The sequence below is a fragment of the Enhydra lutris genome, unplaced genomic scaffold (assembly GCF_002288905.1).
Source record: "Enhydra lutris kenyoni isolate GAN:26980312 unplaced genomic scaffold, ASM228890v2 scaffoldscaffold56, whole genome shotgun sequence".
In the NCBI taxonomy this organism is placed as follows: Eukaryota; Metazoa; Chordata; class Mammalia; order Carnivora; family Mustelidae; genus Enhydra; species Enhydra lutris.
Window position 1 is genome coordinate 13,270,297 of NW_019154140.1, and position 22,762 is coordinate 13,293,058.

The 22,762-nt window shown below is 35.4% G+C and overlaps 2 protein-coding genes and 1 pseudogene across 2 annotated transcripts; all 3 read left to right on the plus strand.

Moving 5' to 3' along the window:
* Positions 1–6,304: 6,304 nt before the first annotated feature.
* Positions 6,305–6,876, plus strand: LOC111157768 (olfactory receptor 6C3-like; the record flags this gene model as incomplete). Its single annotated transcript, XM_022519393.1, is given in 2 exon segments — positions 6,305–6,532; positions 6,535–6,876. Coding segments are annotated over 2 exon segments (570 nt in total), but the record flags the coding sequence as incomplete, so codon positions are not given.
* An 8,059-nt stretch (positions 6,877–14,935) lies between these two features.
* LOC111157864 (olfactory receptor 6C1) lies at positions 14,936–15,874 on the plus strand. Its single transcript, XM_022519563.1, has one exon. It carries the CDS (start codon positions 14,936–14,938, stop codon positions 15,872–15,874), a length of 939 nt encoding a protein of 312 aa, XP_022375271.1.
* A 4,479-nt stretch (positions 15,875–20,353) lies between these two features.
* LOC111157769 overlaps positions 20,354–22,762 on the plus strand; it is a 17,260-nt pseudogene continuing 14,851 nt past the window's right edge.

Below are 22,762 nucleotides of genomic sequence, written 5' to 3' on the forward strand. Positions count from 1 at the left end.
CTAATACTTCAAACTAAATGAGTTACTTGAGAATTGAAATGCAATAGTGTCAATGAATCTGAAGCTCTGGGAAATGGTTCCATAGATATTAGGAAAACAAACTGCAAGGAATGGTTGAACATTTGGCTATATGGGATAAATGGAAAAAGATTTTAAAAACTAAAGTGTAGCATCCTTAAACCTTCATTCTACCCATGCCTGCACATACTCCCTTATATATTCAATATTTTTAAAGAAGGCAGTATTATTGGTATCTGGTCAGATTAAAAAAAAAAAAGATACCTACAAAGAAATACATGAAATATATAGAGTTCCATATTGGGTATATTATGCCACCTGAGAATTATGAGTGCAAAAATCATTAAGGTATTTAATGCTGTAACTCCTATCCATGTGACTCTGAGAAGAAAACAATCTAAGTTCAGGTTTATGTTCTGATTTATTTTATTATTTTAAGCCAACACTGTTAAGCCTCTTCTTTTCTAAAGTAACTATAAGGGAATAAGTTCATGTTATGATATTCAAGCCCCCAAAGCTTTCCAGTAAGCTCTTTAAAAAAATATTAGACCTTTATTAGATAATGTTTGAGAATGTTTTCCTCATTTTTTGTGTTGTCTTTTCATTTTTTTTTACAGTGTTCTTTGGTTACAGAATTTTAAATTTTGATGAAGTCAAATTTTTTTAGTTTTTATTTTGTTGCATGTGCTTTTGGTATCATATATAAAACACCATTGGTTAACCCAAAGTTGCAAGGAGGTACACCTACCATTTATTCTAAGAAATTTCTAGTTTTATATCTGATGATTAGGTCTTTGGTTTCTATTGAATTAATGTTTCCGTACAGTTTCAAGTAGAGATTAAAGTCACATTTGCATGAAAATAGTTATCACAACATGATTTGCTGAAAAGGCTATCATTTCCCCGTTCAATAATCTTGGGACACCTGTTAAAAATCAATTGACCATAAATGTATAGGTTATTATAGGACTCTCAGTTTTATTCTCTTTGTGCTATTGGTCAGTTGCTATGCCAGTATCACACTCTCTCTGTCACTGTACTTTTATAATAAGTTATGAAATTGGAAAAGATGACTCTTTCAACTTTCTTCCTTTTTCACTATTGTTTGGCTATTCAGGGTCCCTTGCAATTGCATATGAATTTTAGGATCAAATTGCTCACTTATGCAAAAAGAGAAGCTGAAAATTTAATAATGATTGTGTTGAATCTGTGGATTAGTTTGGGAACTATTACCATCTAATTCAATGTCAGGTCTACTCTCCAATACATACACACATACATAGTTTGTCGTTATTTATTTAGGACTTCTTTAATTTTTTAAAAATTTTGTTAATTTCTTGGTACAATGTTGTACTACCCTGGTTAAAATCACTTAAAATAACTCCTACAACTGAACAATAAGAAAGAACAAACACTTAACAAAACATAGACAAGGGACTTAAGGAAGATATACAACAGGAAAAAAGCACATGAAAAGATGTTCAAGAACAGTACTACCACTTTACAGCCAGTAAGACAGTTATAATATGTATTTGTATGGGTGTCTGCATGTGTGTGTGTGTGTGTGTGTACATATATGTATATGTACATTATGTATACTCTACATAAGTGCTACTGTACAAAATAACAAGTGATATACAGAATTTGAAACCTTCATACACTGCTATTGCATATGTAAAATGTGCAGCCACTTAGAAAATTTGGCAGCTCATCAAGAAGATAAATATAGAGTTACTATATAATCCAGAAATTCTACTTCTAGGAACTGAAAACACACGTTCACACAAGAACTTCAACACACATTTTCATAGACACATCATGCATAAGAAAAAAACAAGTAAACTTCAAGTGATGAATGTATAAACAAAATGTGATATAGGTAAATTTTATTCATTTTCATTTTATTGTCTTTTGCTTTGCTGTACTATCCATGTACTATGTTTCCTACAAATTGAAGGTTTGTGATAATCCTACATTAAGCAAGTCTATTAGTGCCATTTTCCAACAACATTTGCACACCTCTGTATTATAGTGTGGTAATGCTCACAAAATGATAAGATTTACATGTCAATGTAAACAAATGTATTAAGTATGTCTTACATAAAAGCAAATATAATCATTTAAATCCAACAAATTTGTATAGCTATTGACAAAGCATGTACAGAATATCTGCATCATACTTAATAATTTCTTTGGCCTCTTCCCAGCCATTCCCTCTGGTCTCCATGCCTGCTAGTGGATTCAGATAAACACAGATGTCTTTTGGTCACAGAAATCACTTTTCCTTTTCTGGAATTTCTTATAAAAGAAATCACGGTTTCTCTTGCTCAGCCATGTTTTGGAGATTCACCCATTTTATTGTGTGCATCCTTAAGTTCTTTCCTTTTTGCTCATGCAATTTGACCAAATCTACATTTAGCACATTTGGCTTAGCAAATTCAGAATCTCTGTCATCCTTCTGTCTTAACTGGCTTTCCCTCCCCAGTTCCCACACATTGGTGTTCTTATTCTCTGAGGAATCTCTCCAGAAGACAGAATCATTTTATTTGATCAGTGTAATATCAAGTACACACCATATTCTGAAATGCCAATCCCTAAAAGCCTGTATCCTCCCAAATTGTCCTTCTGAAATAAGTGTCTGCCAAAGGAAAATTAATTGGGGCAGGGAGGTTCGTCCCCTATGCCTTGGTGACTCTACTCCTCAATTCCCATTCTCCATGGCAGTTGGAATTACAGAATTACAGGAATTGTCTTTAGAGAAAAGTAAGAGGAACACCATTCACCATTTTGTTTATCCCAACTGCTAATTAACATCTTCTGCTCTTCTTTTTGATGCAGCATGTTGCAAGACTCAACCTACTTTTCTCCTTTGAGCTAGTAGCTACTTGATCTTTTGGGGTTTACACCCACAAAGAGTTGCTGTGGAATAATACACTGTCTTAGCTACCATCTCATGAATCAGTATATTTGGTTTAAGGCTATACTGCCAGTTATATATGGAATCACAAAATGTCATAATTATAAGAAATCATAAATTTGCACATTCTTACAGCATGGATCACTTGTCAGTCAGGATTCAGGTGAAGGTAGGATTTCTGTAAGTCCTTTGGAAAGAAAGAAGATATTGGAGGAATTTTAGCTTTTAAAAATAATGAAAGAGATAGCTATGGAAGGCAAACTTTGAGCATTAGAGAGAATGTTGAGGATACTAATACCAAAGTATGTTGAAGCCCTGAGAGAATGCTTCAAAAAAGCTTAATGGGAAATCATAGTGACTCAGTTATTTCTGAGAAAGCATCTACTAATAGTGTTGGCAATAAAGCTGGTAGAAGTGCAATTGTTGGGTCATAGTGTATCTCCTTTTTCAACTTTTTGAAGGACTTCCATACTGTTTTCCAGAGCAGCTACACCAGTTTGCAGTGTAGGAGTGTTCCCCTTTCTCAGTATCCTCAACAACATCTTTTGTTTCCTGGCTTGTTAATTTAGCCATTCTGAATGGTGTGAGGTGGTATCTCATTGTGATTCTGATTTGCATTCCCCTGATGCCAAATGATGTTGAGCACTTTTTCATGTGTCTGTTGGCCATTTGTATGTCTTCTTTGCAGAAATGTCTGTTTATGTCTTCTGCCCATTTCTTGACTGGATTATTTGCTGTGTGGGTGTTGATTTTGTTAGTTCCTTTATAGATTTTGGAAACGAACCCTTTATCTCATATGTTACTTGCAAATACCTTCTCTCATTCTGTCATTTGTCTTTTGATTTTGTTGACTGTTTTCTTTGTTGTGCAAAAGCTTCTGATCTTGATGAAGTCCCAATAGGTTCATTTTTGCTTTTGCTTCCCTTGGCTTTGGAGATATGTCTAGCAAGAAGTTGTTGCTGTCAAGGTTGAAGAGGTTGCTGCCTGTGTTCTTCTCTAGGATTTTGATGGACTTCTGTCTCACACTGAGGTCTTTCATCCATTTTGAGTCTATTTTTGTGTATGGTGTAAGGAAAGGGTCTATTTTCATTCTTCTCCATGTGGCTGTCCAATTTTCCCAGCACCATTTGTTGAAGAGGCTGTCCTTTTTCGATTGGATATTCTTTCCTGTTTTGTCAAAGATTAGTTGACCATAGAGTTGGGGGTCCATTTCTGGGTTCTCTATCATGATCCTTGATCGGTTTTCTGCCAGTACCATACTGTTTTGATGATTACAGCTTTGAAATAGAGCTTGACATCAAGAATTGTTTTGCCACAGCTGTGGGTTTTTTTTTTTTTCAACATACCTTTGGCTATTTGGGGTCTTTTCTGGTTTCATACAAATTTTTGGATTATTGGTTCCAACCTGTGAAAAAAAGTTGATGGTATTTTGATAGGCATTGCATTGACTGTATGGATTGCTCTAGGTAGCACAGGCATTTTAACATAATTTGTTCTTACAATCCATGAGCACGGAATGTTTTTCCAATTCTTTGTGTCTTTCTCAATTTCTTTCAGAAGTATCCTATTTTTCTGAGTACAGATTTTTTTGCCTCTTTGGTTAGGTTTATTGCTAGGTATCTTATGGTTTGGGGTGCAATTATAAATGGGATCAATTCCTTACTTTCTCTCTCTCCTGTCTCATTACTAGTGTTTAGAAATGGAACTGATTTCTGTACATTAATTTTATATCCTGCCACATTGCTGAATTACTGTATGAGTTGTAGCAATTTTGGGGTGGAGTCTTTGCAGATGACATGATACTCTATGTGGAAAACCCAAAAGAGTGAGCATTTTGATATTTTACTTTGCTCAAAATATGTGTCTATTTCTAAAGGAAGACAATGATGATCATCAGAAAAAAATTAAAACAGGAAAATAAGGCACAATACAGCACTGACACTTATCACCTACTCATTTGACCAGTTCATGTTATAAAATAAAGATCAGCAAATATTGGGAACCTATAGGACAAAGGAAATTCTGTTTACCAAGATAAAAAGAGAACAACACAGGTGAAAGCCATATAGACTAGTTTTACAATTTGTGTTTTCTATAAAGTAAATCTTAGAATTTTCTTTATTCTACCTATTTATTCTTCTAGAAAGAAGGCAATGAGACATGTTGGAATTTAAAAACTCCTTTATGAATTCCTTCTTGTTCTCAAACAAGTTTAAGATTGAAAAGACCAAATGAACATAGTTGCAAAACAAAATTAATTGTTAATTACAAAAAGAACATTAAAATGATAAAAATAGATCAATATGTAATATGAACTATATTATTGATCTAGGTCTATCTAGGTGAGTATTAATTAGTATCTCTGGCTTCACTAAATGTTTGCCATAAATTAGGATGTTTACTTTTATTTACAACCAAGATAATTCTAGTCTTATATTTCTGTGATTGGAAACACATTTATTTCTGCAGAACATATTTAAAAGAATGCACCTTAAGAATAAAATAATTAAGCTATTCTTAAGATCTCTAATTGTGTTGGGTCTTTAATTTCCATCAAAGCTTTACAAAACAAGAAGGTATTTTAAAGGCCTCTAAATTAAAACTCAAAATTAGATATTTCACTCCTAAGAGCACACAATCTTGGAAACTGGAACATGGTGTCTCAATATGTAAATCCAAATATAATTACTGTGTTGCTGTAGAAACATAAGAGAGCTACTGCACATATTGACCATTTGGGTACAGGTACGGGTCTTACATAAAGGCACTCAAGAGGGGAATTTTAATAGAACTGTGAATACGATTTTCCTTATCAAGAGAGGTTGTGTATATTATTTGTGACAGACAAAAATGCACACAAGAAAAAGTTCCATTGCTTCATTTCATATGGACTACTAATATGAACATTAAAATTTTTAAATCTTCAATTCCTTTACTATTAACATACACTTTTTTTTTTAAGTCTTGTTTCCCAATAGTAGAGTAGATTTTGCTTAAAGAAAATAAAAGCAGCATGAGAAACCATACAATGTTTACAGAGTTCATACTTGGGCATCTCACAAGACACACAGCTTCAGGTTGTAATCTTTCTTTTTATTTATGGCTTATATATTAAGTGTCACTGAAAAAAAAATCATCATCCTCACCTGGATAGAATGACATCTCAAGACTCCTAAGTTTCACTTCCTGCAGAATTTCTCCTTCTTAGAAATCACATTCACCAGTGTCTCTATCCCCAGATTTTGGGGGGCAATCATTACAAATGCCAAGACCATTTCCTATAACAATCGTTTAGCTCAACTACTTTTCATCATCTTCATGGGTATTTCTGAATTTTTTCTTCTCACTGCCATGTCTTTTGATTGATACATTGTCATTTGCAAGCATCTTCATTACACCATGATCATGAGCAAAAAAATATGCACCCTGTGTGTCTTTGGGTCCTGGCTAGGAGGATTTCTTACCATTTTCCTATCACTCATGTTCATCCTCCAGCTAGGTTTCTGTGCTTCCAATGTAATTGATCATTTCTCTTGTGACTATTTGCCCATTTTACAACTCTCATGCTCAGAGAGTTGATGGCTTTTAGAGATGATTGGTTTTATTCTGCTTTTGTCACTCTGCTCTTTACTTTAGCATTAGTGATTCTCTCCTACCTGTACATCCTTAGTATCCTGAGAATCCCACCTGCTAGTCGGAAGAAAAGGGTTATCTCCAATTACTCCTCTCACTTGATCATCATTTCCATCTCTTATGGGAGTTGTATATTCATACATGTCAAGCCTTCAGCAAAAGAAAGAGCATCACTGACCAAAGGAGCAGCTATTCTCAACACCTCAATTGCCCCCATGTTGAACCCTTTTATTTATACCCTGAGGAACCAGCAAGTAAAACAAGCTTTCAAAAACTTGCTGTATAAAGTACTGTTTTCTAGAAACTAATGAAAGTATGTATTAATATGAATAGATGTTATTGTGAAGATCCAATAAAGGAAAAATAAAATTTCAACTTCTAGAGTATCCTCCAATATCCATCTCACAGATACCTGCAATGTTGTGTTCATTTCCTTAAGCTTACTGTGAGACCTGAAGTAACTTTGTTATGTCTTTCTTTCAAACCCTCTATAGGTTCCATTTCCTCATTGATTTACAATACCAAATAGAGCATTAGTGGCTATAAAGCAAGAATCATTTTCCTGAGTGTTCCAAGTAATAAAAATACTTATTTTTACTATAAAGACTTGAGTAAAGCTCATTTCATTGATTTATTCTTAAATTTCTTGTTGTTCCTAATATCACATTTTCTTTTTTTCTTATATTTTTGTTCTTAAAGCTATAAAAAGTATGAAATAAATTATGTAACAACCATATTTTGTGCACACTAGCTGCATATCTGTCCAGTTCTTCCCACTCAGTTGAGTGTTTATTTCACATCTTATAGGTTATTTTATAGTCACACATCTTTTGCCTTCTAGTTATGCTTAAGGCATGTGTTATGTTCTTTTTATGTACTACCCTTGTTTAACTGTATTATTATTATTTTTTAAAGATTTGTTTATTTGAGAGAGAGAGAGAGAACATGAGCAGGGAGAAGAGGAGAGATAGAGGGAGAGGGACAAGCAGACTCTCAGCTGAGTGGGAAACCTGATGCTGGGCTGAATTCTAGGACCCTAAGATCATCACCTGAACTGAAGCCAGATGCCTAACCAACTGAGCCACCAGACACCCCATTTCTGTGTAATTTGTTTAAATATGCAACAGATGAAGATATAGGCAGTCACCATTACACCTATGTCATGTGAGTGTTTGATAGGAATTTTTAAATAATAATATCTCTTCTATAGAGAACAATTGTTCTGTGCCATATGCTCAACCATATATGTCCTAAATAATATCATGTTTAATCTTTGCAGATATATGGCAACATAGAGTTATTATCTCTGTTACAGGTGTGCAAAGTGTTGCTTGGAAAGGTTGAGTAATTTTCCAGAGGTCTTGAAGTATAACAGCCAATGTGATAACTGGCTTGTAAAACAAAACAGAGATAAAAATTTGTGTTTCTTTCATGCATATTTAAAATTGTGGGAACCTGAAAATATCTATAGCTTTTACTTAGGATCTGTACAATTTTATTGGTGTTTTACACTCACATTATATCATTTAGGCATGATTATATTATTATAGTCGTGTCAGGAAAGGTACTAATTCCTAGTATTATACTTGGCATATAAATTAGAATTTTATTTTGTTTTATTTTATTTTAAGATTTTATTTATTTACTTGAGAGAAAGAGTAATGAGTGGATGAGGCACAGAGGGAAAACTAGGCTCTACACTGAGCAGGAGAGCCAGATGCAGGGTTTGATCCTGGGACTCTGGGATCATAACGTGAGCTGAAGGCAGACACTTAACCGACTGATCCACCCAGGCACCCCTACATTAGAATTTTAATCAATCAAAACAAAAAACTCTTCAACATCTATTGCTGGTGAGCAACAGAGCAAGGAGAAAATATATTAAGTGTTAGTAGTAATACTAAACATTCTTATTGGAAGGCAGATGAAAAATATGGAGTAAAGAATGTACTTAGTACTATCCAAGAGATGATCTGTTTTTAAAAAAATGGCATGGGGTTGGGGCGCCTGGGTGGCTCAGTGGATTAAGCCGCTGCTTTCGGCTCAGGTCATGATCTCGGGGTCCTGGAATCGAGCTCCACATCTGCCTCAGCATCCCTGCTGAGCAGAAAGCCTGCTTCCCCCTCTCTCTCTGCCTGCCTCTCTGCCTACTTGTGATCTCACTGTCAAATAATTAAATGAAATCTTAAAAAAAATGGCATGGGGTAGATACACATTCAGTAGAGATATGCATTAGGAACTAGATTTTATCTATTAATCTCTGAAAAATAATATCAAGGGAAACAAACTTTACCTAGTGTGGTTGCTTGCTTGCTTTTTTTTTTTTTTTTCTGTCTCACTGGACACTGTCCCACAAGCTTCATTTTCAAATTCAATATTATTGTGTATGATGTTTTATATTCCTTAGTGTTTTGTGTATAGTCCTATTCTGGCAATTTTGATTCACTGAATTATTCCCAGTGAGCCAGCAGCAGAGAGAACAGATAAAACAATAAGTAGCTTATGCTACATAAAATCTATGTAGAAACCATGCCAGACAGTTTTAAAACACCTTTTGATATTTTTTCTTCCTCATCTATTTGCTCCTTTCTCATTCTCTGTACTCAAAGAAATACGCTTCCTCTAGATAAAATGGAAAATTTAAGACAAAAACATTAGCAGTAGAAAGCAAAGCAGTTCACTGAGAGGAAGTGTGTCCGGGAATGCTGGGTTTCCCTGGATTACAACAATGACAGCCGCTAATATTTTTTTATGTTCCAGCCATTCTGCATGTTCGTGAGCCTGTATGAAAATCAGAGGTAAGTCAGACATATAGAAAGCAATGGAGTCTCCCAAACTATATCATTGCATCATTACTTATCAGTTCAACCTTTAACTAGATTAAATAGGGTATACTGGAGTTCTATTTTGCAAATGGGTATAGAAGTCCATGTTTTGTTTTATTAATCAGTTTTTTCATTCTCTATTAAATAAAAAGCAGGAAATTACCATCTCTGTGCCTGTTTTTCTAAACAGGCTAGGTAGTACCTTCTTTAAGAGAATAGACTTTAATTTTAGGTAGTCCCTGATTAGATTGAACAGTTGTTAGTTATATGAATATATCTAAGGTACAAAACCAAACTGACCCCAGTTCTTCATTTGGGAATAAAGATAAAGTTGCATAAGTGTGTCATGATGAAGACTGAATGAGATAGAATACATAAATCCTTAGTATGCCATTGGAATACATAATGCCTTTCTTTAAACACAGTTACTAAGAATATTCTGCCCAAAGTTGGAAATCAATTCTAACTATAGGAAGATAAATAAACCAGCTCTTCTTAAAGCATATTTAGTACCACATGGTTTATACAGGACCTTCATTTATATTATTTCAATTAATTCCCAAAATATGCTTGAAATTTCATGTACAAGGTAAAGAGAGAAAATAGATACCTAAGGAAATGAAGTACCATTCAAAATCACAAATCTATTAAGTGGCCCATTTATATTTTTAACCCACATTTTTCTAACTGCAGAGCCTATATACTTTCTGCAATAGCAATTTACCTTAGAGTGTCATAAGTAAGAAATTAATAGGATTTTTATACCATGATCTTATTATGAGTTTATGTATTTTTCCTTTTTTATTTGATTATTGATGACTAAATAGAGAATGGAACAGTGGTGTTTTCAGAATGAAACCTTGAAGGTACTTCGTGGCCATCTTATTTAACAAATATGAAGTATTATTGCTAACTTTCATTTTGAATAACTCAAAGAGTATGCCTCAGGGGTTCTTAGAAGCTGGTCCTTGATTTTGACCAAATGGGTGGAAGATAATTTAAACTGAACCTAAACCATGTTCTTCCAAGGGAAATATGGATCTGTGTTCAGAAGTAAAAAGATGGGCTAAATTCTTAGAGATATCCTTCATACTCTGCATGAGTACATCCTTGGGATAGCTTCAGGCTTGAGGAATCATATGCACCTTGTTAGACATTGAGGTTTTTTCTCCCCAAAGCCTGCTGAATGAAAGAATGAATGAATGAATAATATCCATCAGGCATAGTTGATGTTGGTAAATGAATACTGTTCATTGAATTTTCATTAACATTTTTACACAAGTATAGTATACCTCCTCCAATTCTGTGATATTGGACCATTTTCATTGACAGTTTCTTTAAGTATGTTCTCTGCTCCTACAAAATTGAACTATTAGTACTGATTTTCAGTGTTGTTCACATGAACCTTTTCTTATCTATTAATACCTTCTTTCTTAGTTTTTCATTTATTCCCTCAAAGGTTTAATCAGTAGCCAAAATATGTAAGTCAGTCATGGTATTATTTTTCAGAATAGTCTTAAAATTGATAAGAAATCTAAAAGGAAAAAAGAATATGCAAAAAAAAATGAAATAAGGGTAAAAATACAGAGGAGTGGCACATTATTACCTATGGAAGAGTAATAATATACTTTTTTAAACTGGATCTCCAATTTCAATAAAATAGTGCAGAAATTCCAATCTTGAGATTTAAACCAAATATTGCTTATTTATTGAAAATGTATTTTAAGACTTCCAGGTGTTATGAAAAGCTAGTGCTATCCATGATAAACCCTGATGAAGGAAGAGAGCTGCTGGTGAGCAAAATACAGTTAATTAAAGGAATGAATGCTAAAGAAATTTAATGAAAGTAATTTAAAAATAATGTCTTATAATTTTTTTAATTATATATCAAAATATGGCTTCTTCTATATGTCCTTTGTCATAATTTACTTGATATGGGGATTTTAGGCCCAGTGAATACATATATCTTGAAAAGTAGGTAAATTAAGAAAAGACATCATGGGTTTTTTTTTTAATTGTGTTTTGTTAGTCATCATACAGTACATCATTAGGTTTTGTTGTAGTGTTTCATGATTCATTACTTTCGTATAACACCCAGTGCTCCATGCAATCTGTGTCCTCCTTAATACCCATCACCAGGCTCACCCATCCTCCTACCCCTGTCTGTTCTAAAACCCTCAGTTTGTTTCCTGGAGTCTATAGTCTCTCATGGTTCATTCCCCACTCCATTTTCTCCCCCTTCATTTTTCCCTTCCTCCTCTTAATGTCCTCCATGCTATTCCTTATGATCCACAAATAAGTGAAACTATATGATAATTTAATTTAATTTCTCTGACGACTTATTTCACTTAGCATAATCTCCTCCAGTCCAATCCATGTTGATGTAAAAATTGGGTATTCATCCCTTCTGATGACTGAGTAATATGTCATTGTATATATGAACAGATCTTGTAAAACAAAGATTCAACCTACATACTACACAGCCAAGAATTGGGCATATAATAGAGAACTTCACATGATGGGTGTCTGTGATGCAAGAACAAACTCAAAATGAATGAATGAATGAAGAAGACAAATGTTTATTTTAAGCCTCCTATGATATGACTCTTCCAGACACTGGACTGTGTTGCAAAGGCTTTCAAGGTCAGACTCTGTCCTAACTTTCAGACATACGCAACATAGTGGCGGTATTCACAGGATATTTCAGCATAGATGTGACTTGGACTAGGAAGAATCTCTGAAAGATTTTTATGAGACTCACACAAAGAGTAATAAACCTATTGTTATGGGTATAAGGAAGAAGGTGATTTGGAGTGTTCCTGAAATCTGCTACCCACAAGGCTACTTACATTCACATATTCTATTTAACACAAGTTTCACAGTCATTGTCAGAAAGGTTACTCTTACTGAGGAACAGCAGAGAAACAAAGTGGATATCAGTAGCCTTTGGTAGCAATGATGAAGTGTTACAAATATCCAACATGCCTCAAATGTGGTGACCATATCTTAGCTGAATGAAAGCAGTGAATTGTTGAGGGTGTGATGGAGTGCAGGAGACAGATAAACCATGGTGGGGAGAGGTCACCATGTTCACAAAGTGGAAAAGTAAAGCTAAAATTCACTTGCCCAGAGCCTCCCAGATACTGTATAACCAGATGATTCCACCTCACTTTTTTGTTGTTGTCATTGCTCCTATGTGATTTTCTTGCTGTTACTTTATTCATTACTATTACTTAAAACAAAGCTTTTAATACAGGACTCCATCTTAATCCTGAAGCTTTTCACTAAGGGATTTCTCCACTGAACAATCCTTATGTAGCTTTTTAAAATTTCTTTATTTATATATTCGACACAGAGAAAGAGAGGGAGGGAAAGAGAGAGCACAAGCAGGGGGAGAGCCAAAGGGAGAGAGAGAGGCATGCTCCCCATTGAGCAAGGAGCCTGATGTGGGGCTTGATCCCAGGACTCTCGGTCATGGCCTGAGCTGAAGGCAGATGCTTAACTGACTGAGCCACCCAGGCACCCTAATCCTTATATAGCTTTTTTTTTTCATGTAAAGCACTTTTCCAAATGCTTCACATATTAACTCATTTAATACTCACAATAACTTTATAAGAAAGGCCTGCATAGAAGACATGAACAGATATTTTTGCAAAGAAGACATTTAGATGGCCAACAGATGCATGAAAAAGTGCTCAACATCACTTGGCATTAGAGAAATACAAATCAAAACCACAATGAGATACCATCTCTCACCAGTCAGAATGGCTAAAATTAACAAGTCAGGAAATGACAGATGCTGGCAAGGATGCGGAGAAAGGGGAACCCTCCTACACTGTTGGTGGGAATGCAAGCTGGTGCAGTCACTCTGGAAAACAGTATGGAGGTACCTCAAAAAGTTGAAAAATAGAGCTACCCTATGACCCAGCAATTGCACTACTGGGTATTTACCCTAAAGATACAAAGGTAGTGATCTGAAGGGGCACGTGCACCCAAATGTTTATAGCAGCAATGTCCACAATAGCCAAACTATGGGAAGAGGCTAGATGTCCATCAACAGATGAGTGGATAAAGAAGAAGTGGTATATATATATACAATGGAATACTATATACAATGGAATACTATGCAGCCATCAAGTGAAATGCAAGCTTGCCATTTGCAAAGACATGGATGGAGCTAGAGGGTATTATGCTGAGTGAAATAAGTCAATCAGAAAAAGACAATTATCACTTGATCTCTTTGATATGAGGAATTTAAGAGGCAGGGAGGGAGGTTGTGGGGGACAGGGAAGGAAAAAATGAAACCAGATGGGATCGGGAGGGAGACAAACCATAAAAGACTCTTAAATCTAATGAAACAAACTGAAGATTGATAGGGCGGTGGGGAGCTATGGATAGGGTGGCTGGCTTATGGACTTTGGGGAGGGTATGTGCTATGATGAGTGCTGTGAAATGTGTAAACCTGATGATTCACAGACCTGTACCCCTGTGGAAAAATAATACATTATATACTAATTAAAATAAAAAAAAAGAAAGAAAGAAAGGCCTGCATGCAGAAGAATAAATTGTATTTATAGAAGAAATGCAGACATGGTTTCAGGCTAGTAATAAGCTTGGACTTATGCCTAGATAGCCTCACTCTTACTAATGGAAATAACTATGGTAATATCATTTAATATAAAAAAAAGAAATTAAAGTGTACTATCTTAAAACCACATACAAGTAAAGAAACTATTTGCCTGAGTTTTATTGGGGAATGTTTACCTAACTCTTTAGCTGGGGGACATACTTCAATAATAATAGTAATAATTATTATTTTCAATAGAAAGAGAAGGCATTTGTATATGAATACAGGTCATAATAATTACATATAGCCTGAAACATCATAAACTATAGCAAGGGATTCAGATGGGATTAAACTCAGTTCTACACTCTCCAGCTTAAATTATTTCCTACCTCTTTCTCCCCTCTATCTCTAACTTCTAAAGTTGCTGGTGGCAATGACAAGTATATCTGACTGGTGAGATAGGAGGAGTTGGAAAAGCTGAGTGTTAGCAAAAGTTGATCAATGTCTAAGGACAAAACACTCACAAGTCATTAAAAAATACAGGCTCTTTCCCATTTCTGAGGATTCTCAATGTAATTAAGCTTTAACTTACAGAGAATGGGTAAACAATCAGAGCAAAAGCACAAAGATGGTCTTCGATGGGAAAAAACCTCATGGGCACATCTTTGAAAGCTACCACATGTTATTTGGAGTCAGAAAAGCCTGAGAAAACTCCTTGCTCTAGCCCTTTTAACTCAGTAATATTGAATATTTTCAAACTTGCCATAACTGGAGATTTCACTGGTAAAAGAGAGGAAATTAATGGATCCTTGTTATTATCAGTTCAAGTAAATTCTCATCTGTAGATGGAAACATGTACTATTTCAGCCAAATTCTGGCTCCACACTTAGACCTTTGCTAATCCTCTCTTCAAATTTGTTCCTTGTGTTTTCTCCTAGAAGTCTGGCAGGAGAACAACAAATAAGCAACTGGAGAATGAGAAACCACACAGAACTAACAGAGTTCATCCTCCTGGGATTGTCAGATGACCCGCAGCTTCAGGGAGTGATCTTTGTCTTTCTGTTCATCACCTACATGCTCAGCATCACTGGGAACCTGACCATTATCACCCTTACCCTGCTGGATGCTCACCTCCAGACACCCATGTATTTCTTCCTCAGAAACTTCTCCTTATTAGAGGTTTCATTCACCACTGTTAGCATACCCAGTTTCCTGGGCACCCTGATTACAGGAGATAAAACCATTTCCTTTAATGATTGCATTGCTCAGTTATTTTTTTTCATTCTGTTGGGAGTCACTGAATTTTACCTCCTGGCTGCCATGTCCTATGACCGTTATATTGCCATCTGCAAACCTTTGCATTACATGACCATCATGAACCCCAGAGTCTGCATACTCCTTGTCTTCTCCTCATGGCTGATTTCATTCTTAATTGTATTCCCTGCACTCATGTTGCTCTTAAACCTTAATTACTGTAGGTCTAATATTATTGACCATTTTACCTGTGATTATTTTCCCCTGCTGCAACTTTCTTGTTCAGACACAAAATTCCTAGAGATAATGGGGTTTTCCTGTGCTGTGTTTACTTTAATGTTCACTCTGGCATTAATATTTCTATCCTACATATATATCATCAGAACAATTTTAAGAATTCCTTCTAATAGTCAGAGGACAAAGGCCTTTTCCACCTGTTCATCCCACATGATTGTCATCTCCATCTCCTATGGCAGCTGCATTTTCATGTACATTAATCCAGCAGCAAAAGACAGAGTGTCTCTGAGCAAGGGTGTTGCTGTGCTAAACACCTCAGTAGCCCCCATGTTAAACCCTTTTATCTACAGTCTAAGGAATGAGCAAGTCAAGCGAGCCTTCATGGACAGGGCAAGGAAGATTGTATTTTTCTCAAGCAAATGAAATACTATGGTACATGAATTAGACACACCCATTGCAAGCAGTTTAAGATATACAAAAATGATGTGTTTGTTGTGGCAGCACATATACTAAAATATGCAAAAATTAAGTCTGAGCTACTTCTTTAATTTACAATGACCTTCCTGTCATCCTATTCATTACTTCTTTCTCACAGTTTACAAGTACATTTAATATATTTCCCATTCAATTGGTATAACTTCATATGCCTGCCTGGTTTTCGTTCTTCTGAACCCATTGTTAGTTGAAACTTCTCGAACACTAATTATTTTAATTCAGAAAGGTGTACTTTGAGATTTATTTGGGAAAACAACTATCACCCAGAATGGAAAGGATGTTGTATAATTATTGATATGATATTTTCCTTATTCTATACAGACAATATAATCTTTCATTTTCATTGATCTTTGTCAGAAATCCCTTCGCCATCTTGCAGTTCCTCTAGGAAAAATTTTTCAAATGCCATATGATTTTTTGAAAATTGTGAATGTTTTCATTTAAAAACCAAAAAATATTGCTTACCTACTAGAGTATGTCCATATAATCAACCTATTGCTAAAATTAAAAAAAGCATAGATCTTTAAGAACATAAATAGACCTCCATATTTCCAAATCCCATAATGACTCAGTAGATATAGACAGATATACAGGGTAGATACATGCATGCATACATCCACAGATACACAAATACTGTAGAAATTAGTGAAGAAATAGCTGTTTTAGATGTGTAGGATAAGTTCACTTTCTCTATTTCCATGGAACGTCAGCTCTGAGTTCGTATACAATGGAATATATATGTATAGCTTTTTTTACTTTTGGACTAGTTTGAAACTGGGCCTGTATCTAAATTTTTAATGCTTAAACCGTAAAATCATTTAAGTTTTGTAGAAAATAAATACTTCATAACAGAGCAAAACTTAGAATTTCAGCAGTTAAAATACTCGTCCACTCATTCAGCTTAAAGTATTAGGTGCCTAAGGTATTTTGGATGATGTGTGTGTATGCATGTGTGTGTGTGGGTGTGTGTGTGTGAGAAAGTGAAAGAAGATTATGGATAGAATGAACTATTCTAAATAAACTATTATTTAGTAATATAAAATATACTATAATCCTAATTAGTTCTGCACCATTCCTAATAATCTTTACGCAATATGTTCAGCTGAGAAATACAGCACAGGACTGATTGAGCCAGGCTCTTTCCATAGTTTCACTATTGTGGACATTGGAGTCTAAGTGCCCCTTTGGATCACTACCTTTGTATCTTTGGCTAAGTGCCTAATAGTGCAATTGTTGGGTCATCAGTAGTGCAATTTTTAACTTTTTGAGGAACCTCCATACTGTTTTCCAGAGTGACAACACCACCTTGAATTCCCACTAAGAGGGTAAGAGGGTTCCCCTTTCTCTGCCACCTCGCCAACAACTGTCATTTCCTGAGTGGTTAATTTTAGCCATTCTGACCAGTGTAAGTGGTATTACATTGTGGTTTTCATTTTTATTTCCCTGATGCCAAGGGATGTTGAGCATTTTTTCATGTGCCTTTTGTGCATTTGTATGTCTTCTTTGGAGAAGCTTCTGTTCATGTTTTCTGCCCATTTCTTAATTGGGTTATTTGTTCTTTGGGTGCTGAGTTTGATAAGTTCTTTATAGATTTTGGATACTAGCACTTTATCTGATATGTCATTTACAAATATCTTCTTCAATTATGTTGCTTGTCTTTTGGTTTTGTTGAATGTTTCCTTTGTTGTGCAAAAGCTTTTTATCTTGATGAAGTCACAATAGTTCATTTTTGCCTTTGTTTCCCTTGCCTTTGAAGACAAGAAGTTGCTGTGGCCGAGGTCACAGAGGTTGCTGCCTGTGTTCTCCCCTGGGATTTTGATGGATCCTGACTCACATTGAGGTCTTTCATCCATTTTCAGTCTATTTTTGTGTGTGATGTAAGGAAATGGTCAAGTTTCAGTCTTCTGCATATGTCTGTCCAATTTCCTCAACATCATTTGTTGAAAAGACTGTGTTTTTGCCACTGTATATTTTTTCCTGCTTTGTCAAAGATTAGTTGACCATAGAGTTGAGGATCTCTATTCTGGGTTCTGGGTTCTCTCTTCTGTTCCTTGATCTATGTGTCTGTTTTTGTGGCAGTACCATACTGTGTTGATGAGCGCAGATTTGTAATAAAACTTGAAGTCTGGAATTGTGATGTCACCAGCTTTGGTTCTCTTTTTCAACATTCCTTTGGCTAGTCAAGGACGTTTCTGGTTCCATACAAATTTTAGGACGTTTTGTTCCAGCTCTGTGAAAAAAGTTGATGGTATTCTGACATGGATTGTGTTGAACGTATAGATTGCTCTAGGTAGCATAGACATTTTAACAGTAGTTATTCTTCCATTCCATGAACAGAGCGGTTTTCCATTTCTTTGTGTCTTCCTCAATTTCCTTCATGAGTGTTCTATAATTCTGTGAGTATAGACACTTTGCCTCTTTGGTTAGGTTTATTCCTAGATATCTTATTATTTTTGGTGCAATTGTAAATAGGATCAATTCCTTAATTTCTCTTTCTTGTCTCATTGTCAGTGTATAGAAATACAACTGATTTATGTGCATTGATTTTATATCCTGCCACTTTGCTGAATTCCTGTTTGAGTTCTAGTAATTTGAGGGTAGAGTCTTTTGTCTTTTCCACGTAAAGTATCATGTCATCTGTGAAGAGAGAGAGTTTGACTTACTCCTTTTCAATATGAATATCTTTTATTTCATTTCATTGTCTGATTGCTGATGCTAGTACTTCTAAGTGTATGTTTAACAACAGTGGTAAAAGTGGACAACTTGCCATGTTCCTGACCCTAGGGGAAAATCTCTCAGTTTTTCCCCATTGAAAATGGTTTTTGCCTGGGCTTTTCGTATATGGCTTTTATGATATTGAGGTATATTCCCTCTATCCCTACACTGTGAAGAGTTTTAATCAAGAAAGAATACTGTACTTTGTCAACTGCTTTTTCTGCATCTCTTGAGAAGATCATATGGCTCTTGTCCTTTCTTTTATTAATGTAGTGTATCACGTTGATTAATAGGTGGATGTTAAACCACTCTTGCAGCCCAAGAATAAATCCCACTTGATTGTGGTGATTTATCCTTTTAATGTATACTTTTGGATCCTTTTGGCAGATCCTTTTGGTTAGATCTTAATGTACTATTGGATCTTGGTGAGAATTATTGCATCCATGTTCATTATGGATATTGGTCTGTAATTCTCCTTTTTGGTCTTTGTCTGCTTTTAGGATCAAGGTAATGCTGGCCTCATAGAAAAAGTTTGGAAGCTCTCCTTCCATTTTGATTTTTTGAAACAGCTTCAGGAGAATAGGCATTATTTCTTCTTTAAACGTTTTAGTAGAATTCCCCTGGAAAGCCATCTGGTCCTGGACTCTTGTTTGACTGCTTCAATTTCCTTGCTAGTTATGGGTCTGTTCAGGTTTCCTATTTCTTCCTGTTCACTTTTGATAGTGTATACATTTCTAGGAAAGCATTCATTTCTTCCAGATTGCCAAATTTGTTGGCATATAGTTGCTGATAATATGTTCTTATAATTGTTTGTATTTCTTCAGTGTTGGTTGTGCTCTCTCCTCTTTCATTCATGATTTTATTTACTTGGGTTCTTTGTGTTTTGATAAGACTGGTCAGGGGTTTATCTATCTTATTAATTCTTTCAAAGAACCAGCTTCTAGTTTCATTGTTCTGTCCTACCATTCTTTTGGTTTCTATTTCATTGACTTCTGCTCTAAACTTTATTTATTTTCTTCTCCTCCTGGCTTTGGGCTTTATTGCTATTCTTTCCCCCAGCTTCTTTAGGTGTAAGGTTAGGTTGTGTATTTGAGACCTTTCTTGTTTCTTGAGAAAGGCTTGTACTGCTATATACTCCCCTCTTGGGACCACCTTTGCTGCATCTCAAAGGTTTTGAACAGTTGTGTTTTCACTTTCATTAGTTTCCACAGTTTTTTTTAATTCTTCTTTAATTTCTTGGTTGACCCATTCATTCTTTAGTAGGATGCTCTTTAGTCTCCATGTATGTGAGTTCTTTCCAAATTTCCTCTTGTGATTGAGTTCACGTTTCAAAGTATTGTGCTCTGAAAATATATAGGGAATGATCCCAATCACTTGGTACCAGCTGAGACCAGATTTGTCAACCAGTATATGATCTGTTCTGAGAATGTTCCATGTGCACTCAAGAAGAGTGTGTATTCTGATGTTTTAGGATGGAATGCTCTGAATATATTTGTGAAGTCCATCTGGCCCCATATGTCACTCAAAACCTTTGTTACCTACTAGATGATCTATCCATTGCAATCAGTGGGGTGTTAAAGTTCCCTATGATTAAAAAATAAAGTTCCCTATGATTGTTGTATTATTATCAATGTGTTTGTACTCATCAATGTTGTCGTTACAAAAGAAAAAAGAGAACGAGGGAAATGAACAATGATAAAATGGTCAGAGCTTGTCCTGCTGAGCCATTCTGATGATCCTGATATTCTGGTTGAGGTTTTACCTTTCTTATTTATCACATACATATTATGTGTCACTGGCAACCTGGCTATCATTATTTAGTAGAATTCCTCCTACAGCCCCCTATGTGTTTCTTAGCTGAAACTACTCTATCTTAGAAATCTCATTTACCACTGTATGTATTTGTAGATTTCTGGGTACAATCATCACCAAGCATAAAATCCTTTCTCATAAGAATTGTACTGTCCAATAATTTTTCTTTATCTTCATGGAGGTGAATGAATTTCCCATTCTAATTGCCACGTCCCTTGACCCCTCTGTTGCTTTTTATAAACCCCTTCATTACACCACCATCATTAGCAGGAAACTATACATTCTGTTTGTGTTCTATGCATGGCTGGGCAGGTTCCTGACCATTTCTCCAGGTGTTGTTTTTCTGCCCTAGCTGGAGAAGTGTGTATCCAATATCAAGGATAACTGTCTGTGCATATCTTTTGCTTGTATAACTATCTTCTCAGATACATGATTCCTAGAAGTAATCTGTTTTTCCCTTGTTTTGGTCACTTTGCTATTTACTTTAGCATTGTGATTTTGTCCTAATATACACCACACATGCCAGTGAGAGAAAAAAGTTTTATTCCACTTATATTTCTCACCTGATTGTCATTGCCATTTCCATATATGCTAATTACTCAGCAGGGAGAAAAGGGGCTTCATTGGCCAAAGAAGTAGCTATTCTCAATAAGACCCCATGCTGACCTCCTTCATTTACTCCCTAAGGAGCTAGAAAGATACAAACCTTCAAAGTTTTGACCCTTATAGTACTGTCTCATACAAAGAAATCAAAGTTTTGATTAATATGAAGTAATGTCATTATGAAGATTTAACAAGAGAAAAATGAAATTTAAAATTTCTAATCTGCTATCTTCTTATATCAATGTCACAGCTACAGGAAATGCTGAGATTATTTGTTAAACATTCTTTACATCATGGCTGAGTTGTGTCTTCCTTTAAAGTATCTGTAGGTTCTGTGTTAAGTAATTTATAATTATGAATATAAAGTCAGTGGTTATGAAACATCAATCATTTTGCTCACTATTATAAATAATATAAATATTATATCAAAAACATTAGTTCCAAAAGATATATGCACCCCCACATTTTTACAGTATTCAAAATGCTCAAAATATGCAAGCAGCCTAAGTGTATGTTTATAGATGAATAGAGAAAGAAAAATATACATACACATATACATATACATACAATGGGATATTACTCAGCTATAAAAAAAAAAAAAAAAAGAATGAGATCTTGCCATTTACAGCATCCAGCAACACAGAGTATACTCTGCCAAGTGAAATATGCCAGATAGAGAAAGATGAACACCATATGCTTTCACTTATATGTAGAATCCAAAAAGAAAAAAAAACAAGTAAACCAGAAAACAAAGCAGAAACAGACCCATCAATACAGAGAACAATACAGAGAACACATGTGATGACAAAATCACAAATGCCAGATGAAAGATGTTGGAGCGATGGGCACAATGGGTGAAGAAGAGTGGGAGGTACAGGCTTCTAGTTATGGAATAAATAAGTCACAGGAATAAAATGTACTGCAGAGGGAATGTAGTCAATGCTATTGTAATCCTGTTGTATGGTGACAGGTGATAACTGCTCTTATGGTGAGCATAGCACAATGTATAGACTTGCTGAATTACAACGTCATAAACCTGAAGATACTGTAACATTGTGTGTCAGCAATACTCAATAAAAACAAACAAATAAAGCATCATTGATGAATGAGTAGAAGTGAACTGAGGTGCCAAAGGGGAAACACCTTATGTGACTGTGAACATCCTAAAGGAGAAGTAAAAGTAAGATTATTAAAACAATAAGGAAAGAAAACCACAGGTATTCTGGAATGGAAAAGGTGAGGGTGGATGGGGTGAAGTGAAATTGCAGAAAAGGGTCAAATACTACTGTGCTTTGGCCTTGCTAAAATTAGACACTTATATTGAGGATACTAAGAAACCTTTCTTCTTTTCCTGAAAAATGAGAAGTATGAATTTCTCAGACATATTGTAGGGGTCTGCTTGGCCAGAGGGAGCCCTTTCCATGTAAGTTTGGATTGACCCTGCCCCTCCAAGAGGAACTTACTTGTAAACGCCGGATATAGGGGCGGGCCAGCTGGATGGAGACATCCAATCAGTGGGGCGCACATATATTTGCTACGGTGAATTGGAATTCAATTGGCCACCCGTATTGCTGACCAAGTGTGACTGTGCAGTTTTCCCTGTGTGTTGCAGTCTCATTGGCTACCTGTGTGTGGGCCAGGCTCAACCACCTCTATAAAGGTTAGTTTGTGAGGCAGGGGAGTAGT

What these genes read in the sequence shown, in the direction of transcription:
- LOC111157864 (XM_022519563.1), top strand. Translation starts at nt 14,936, where the DNA reads ATGAGAAACCACACAGAACTAACAGAGTTCATCCTCCTGGGATTGTCA.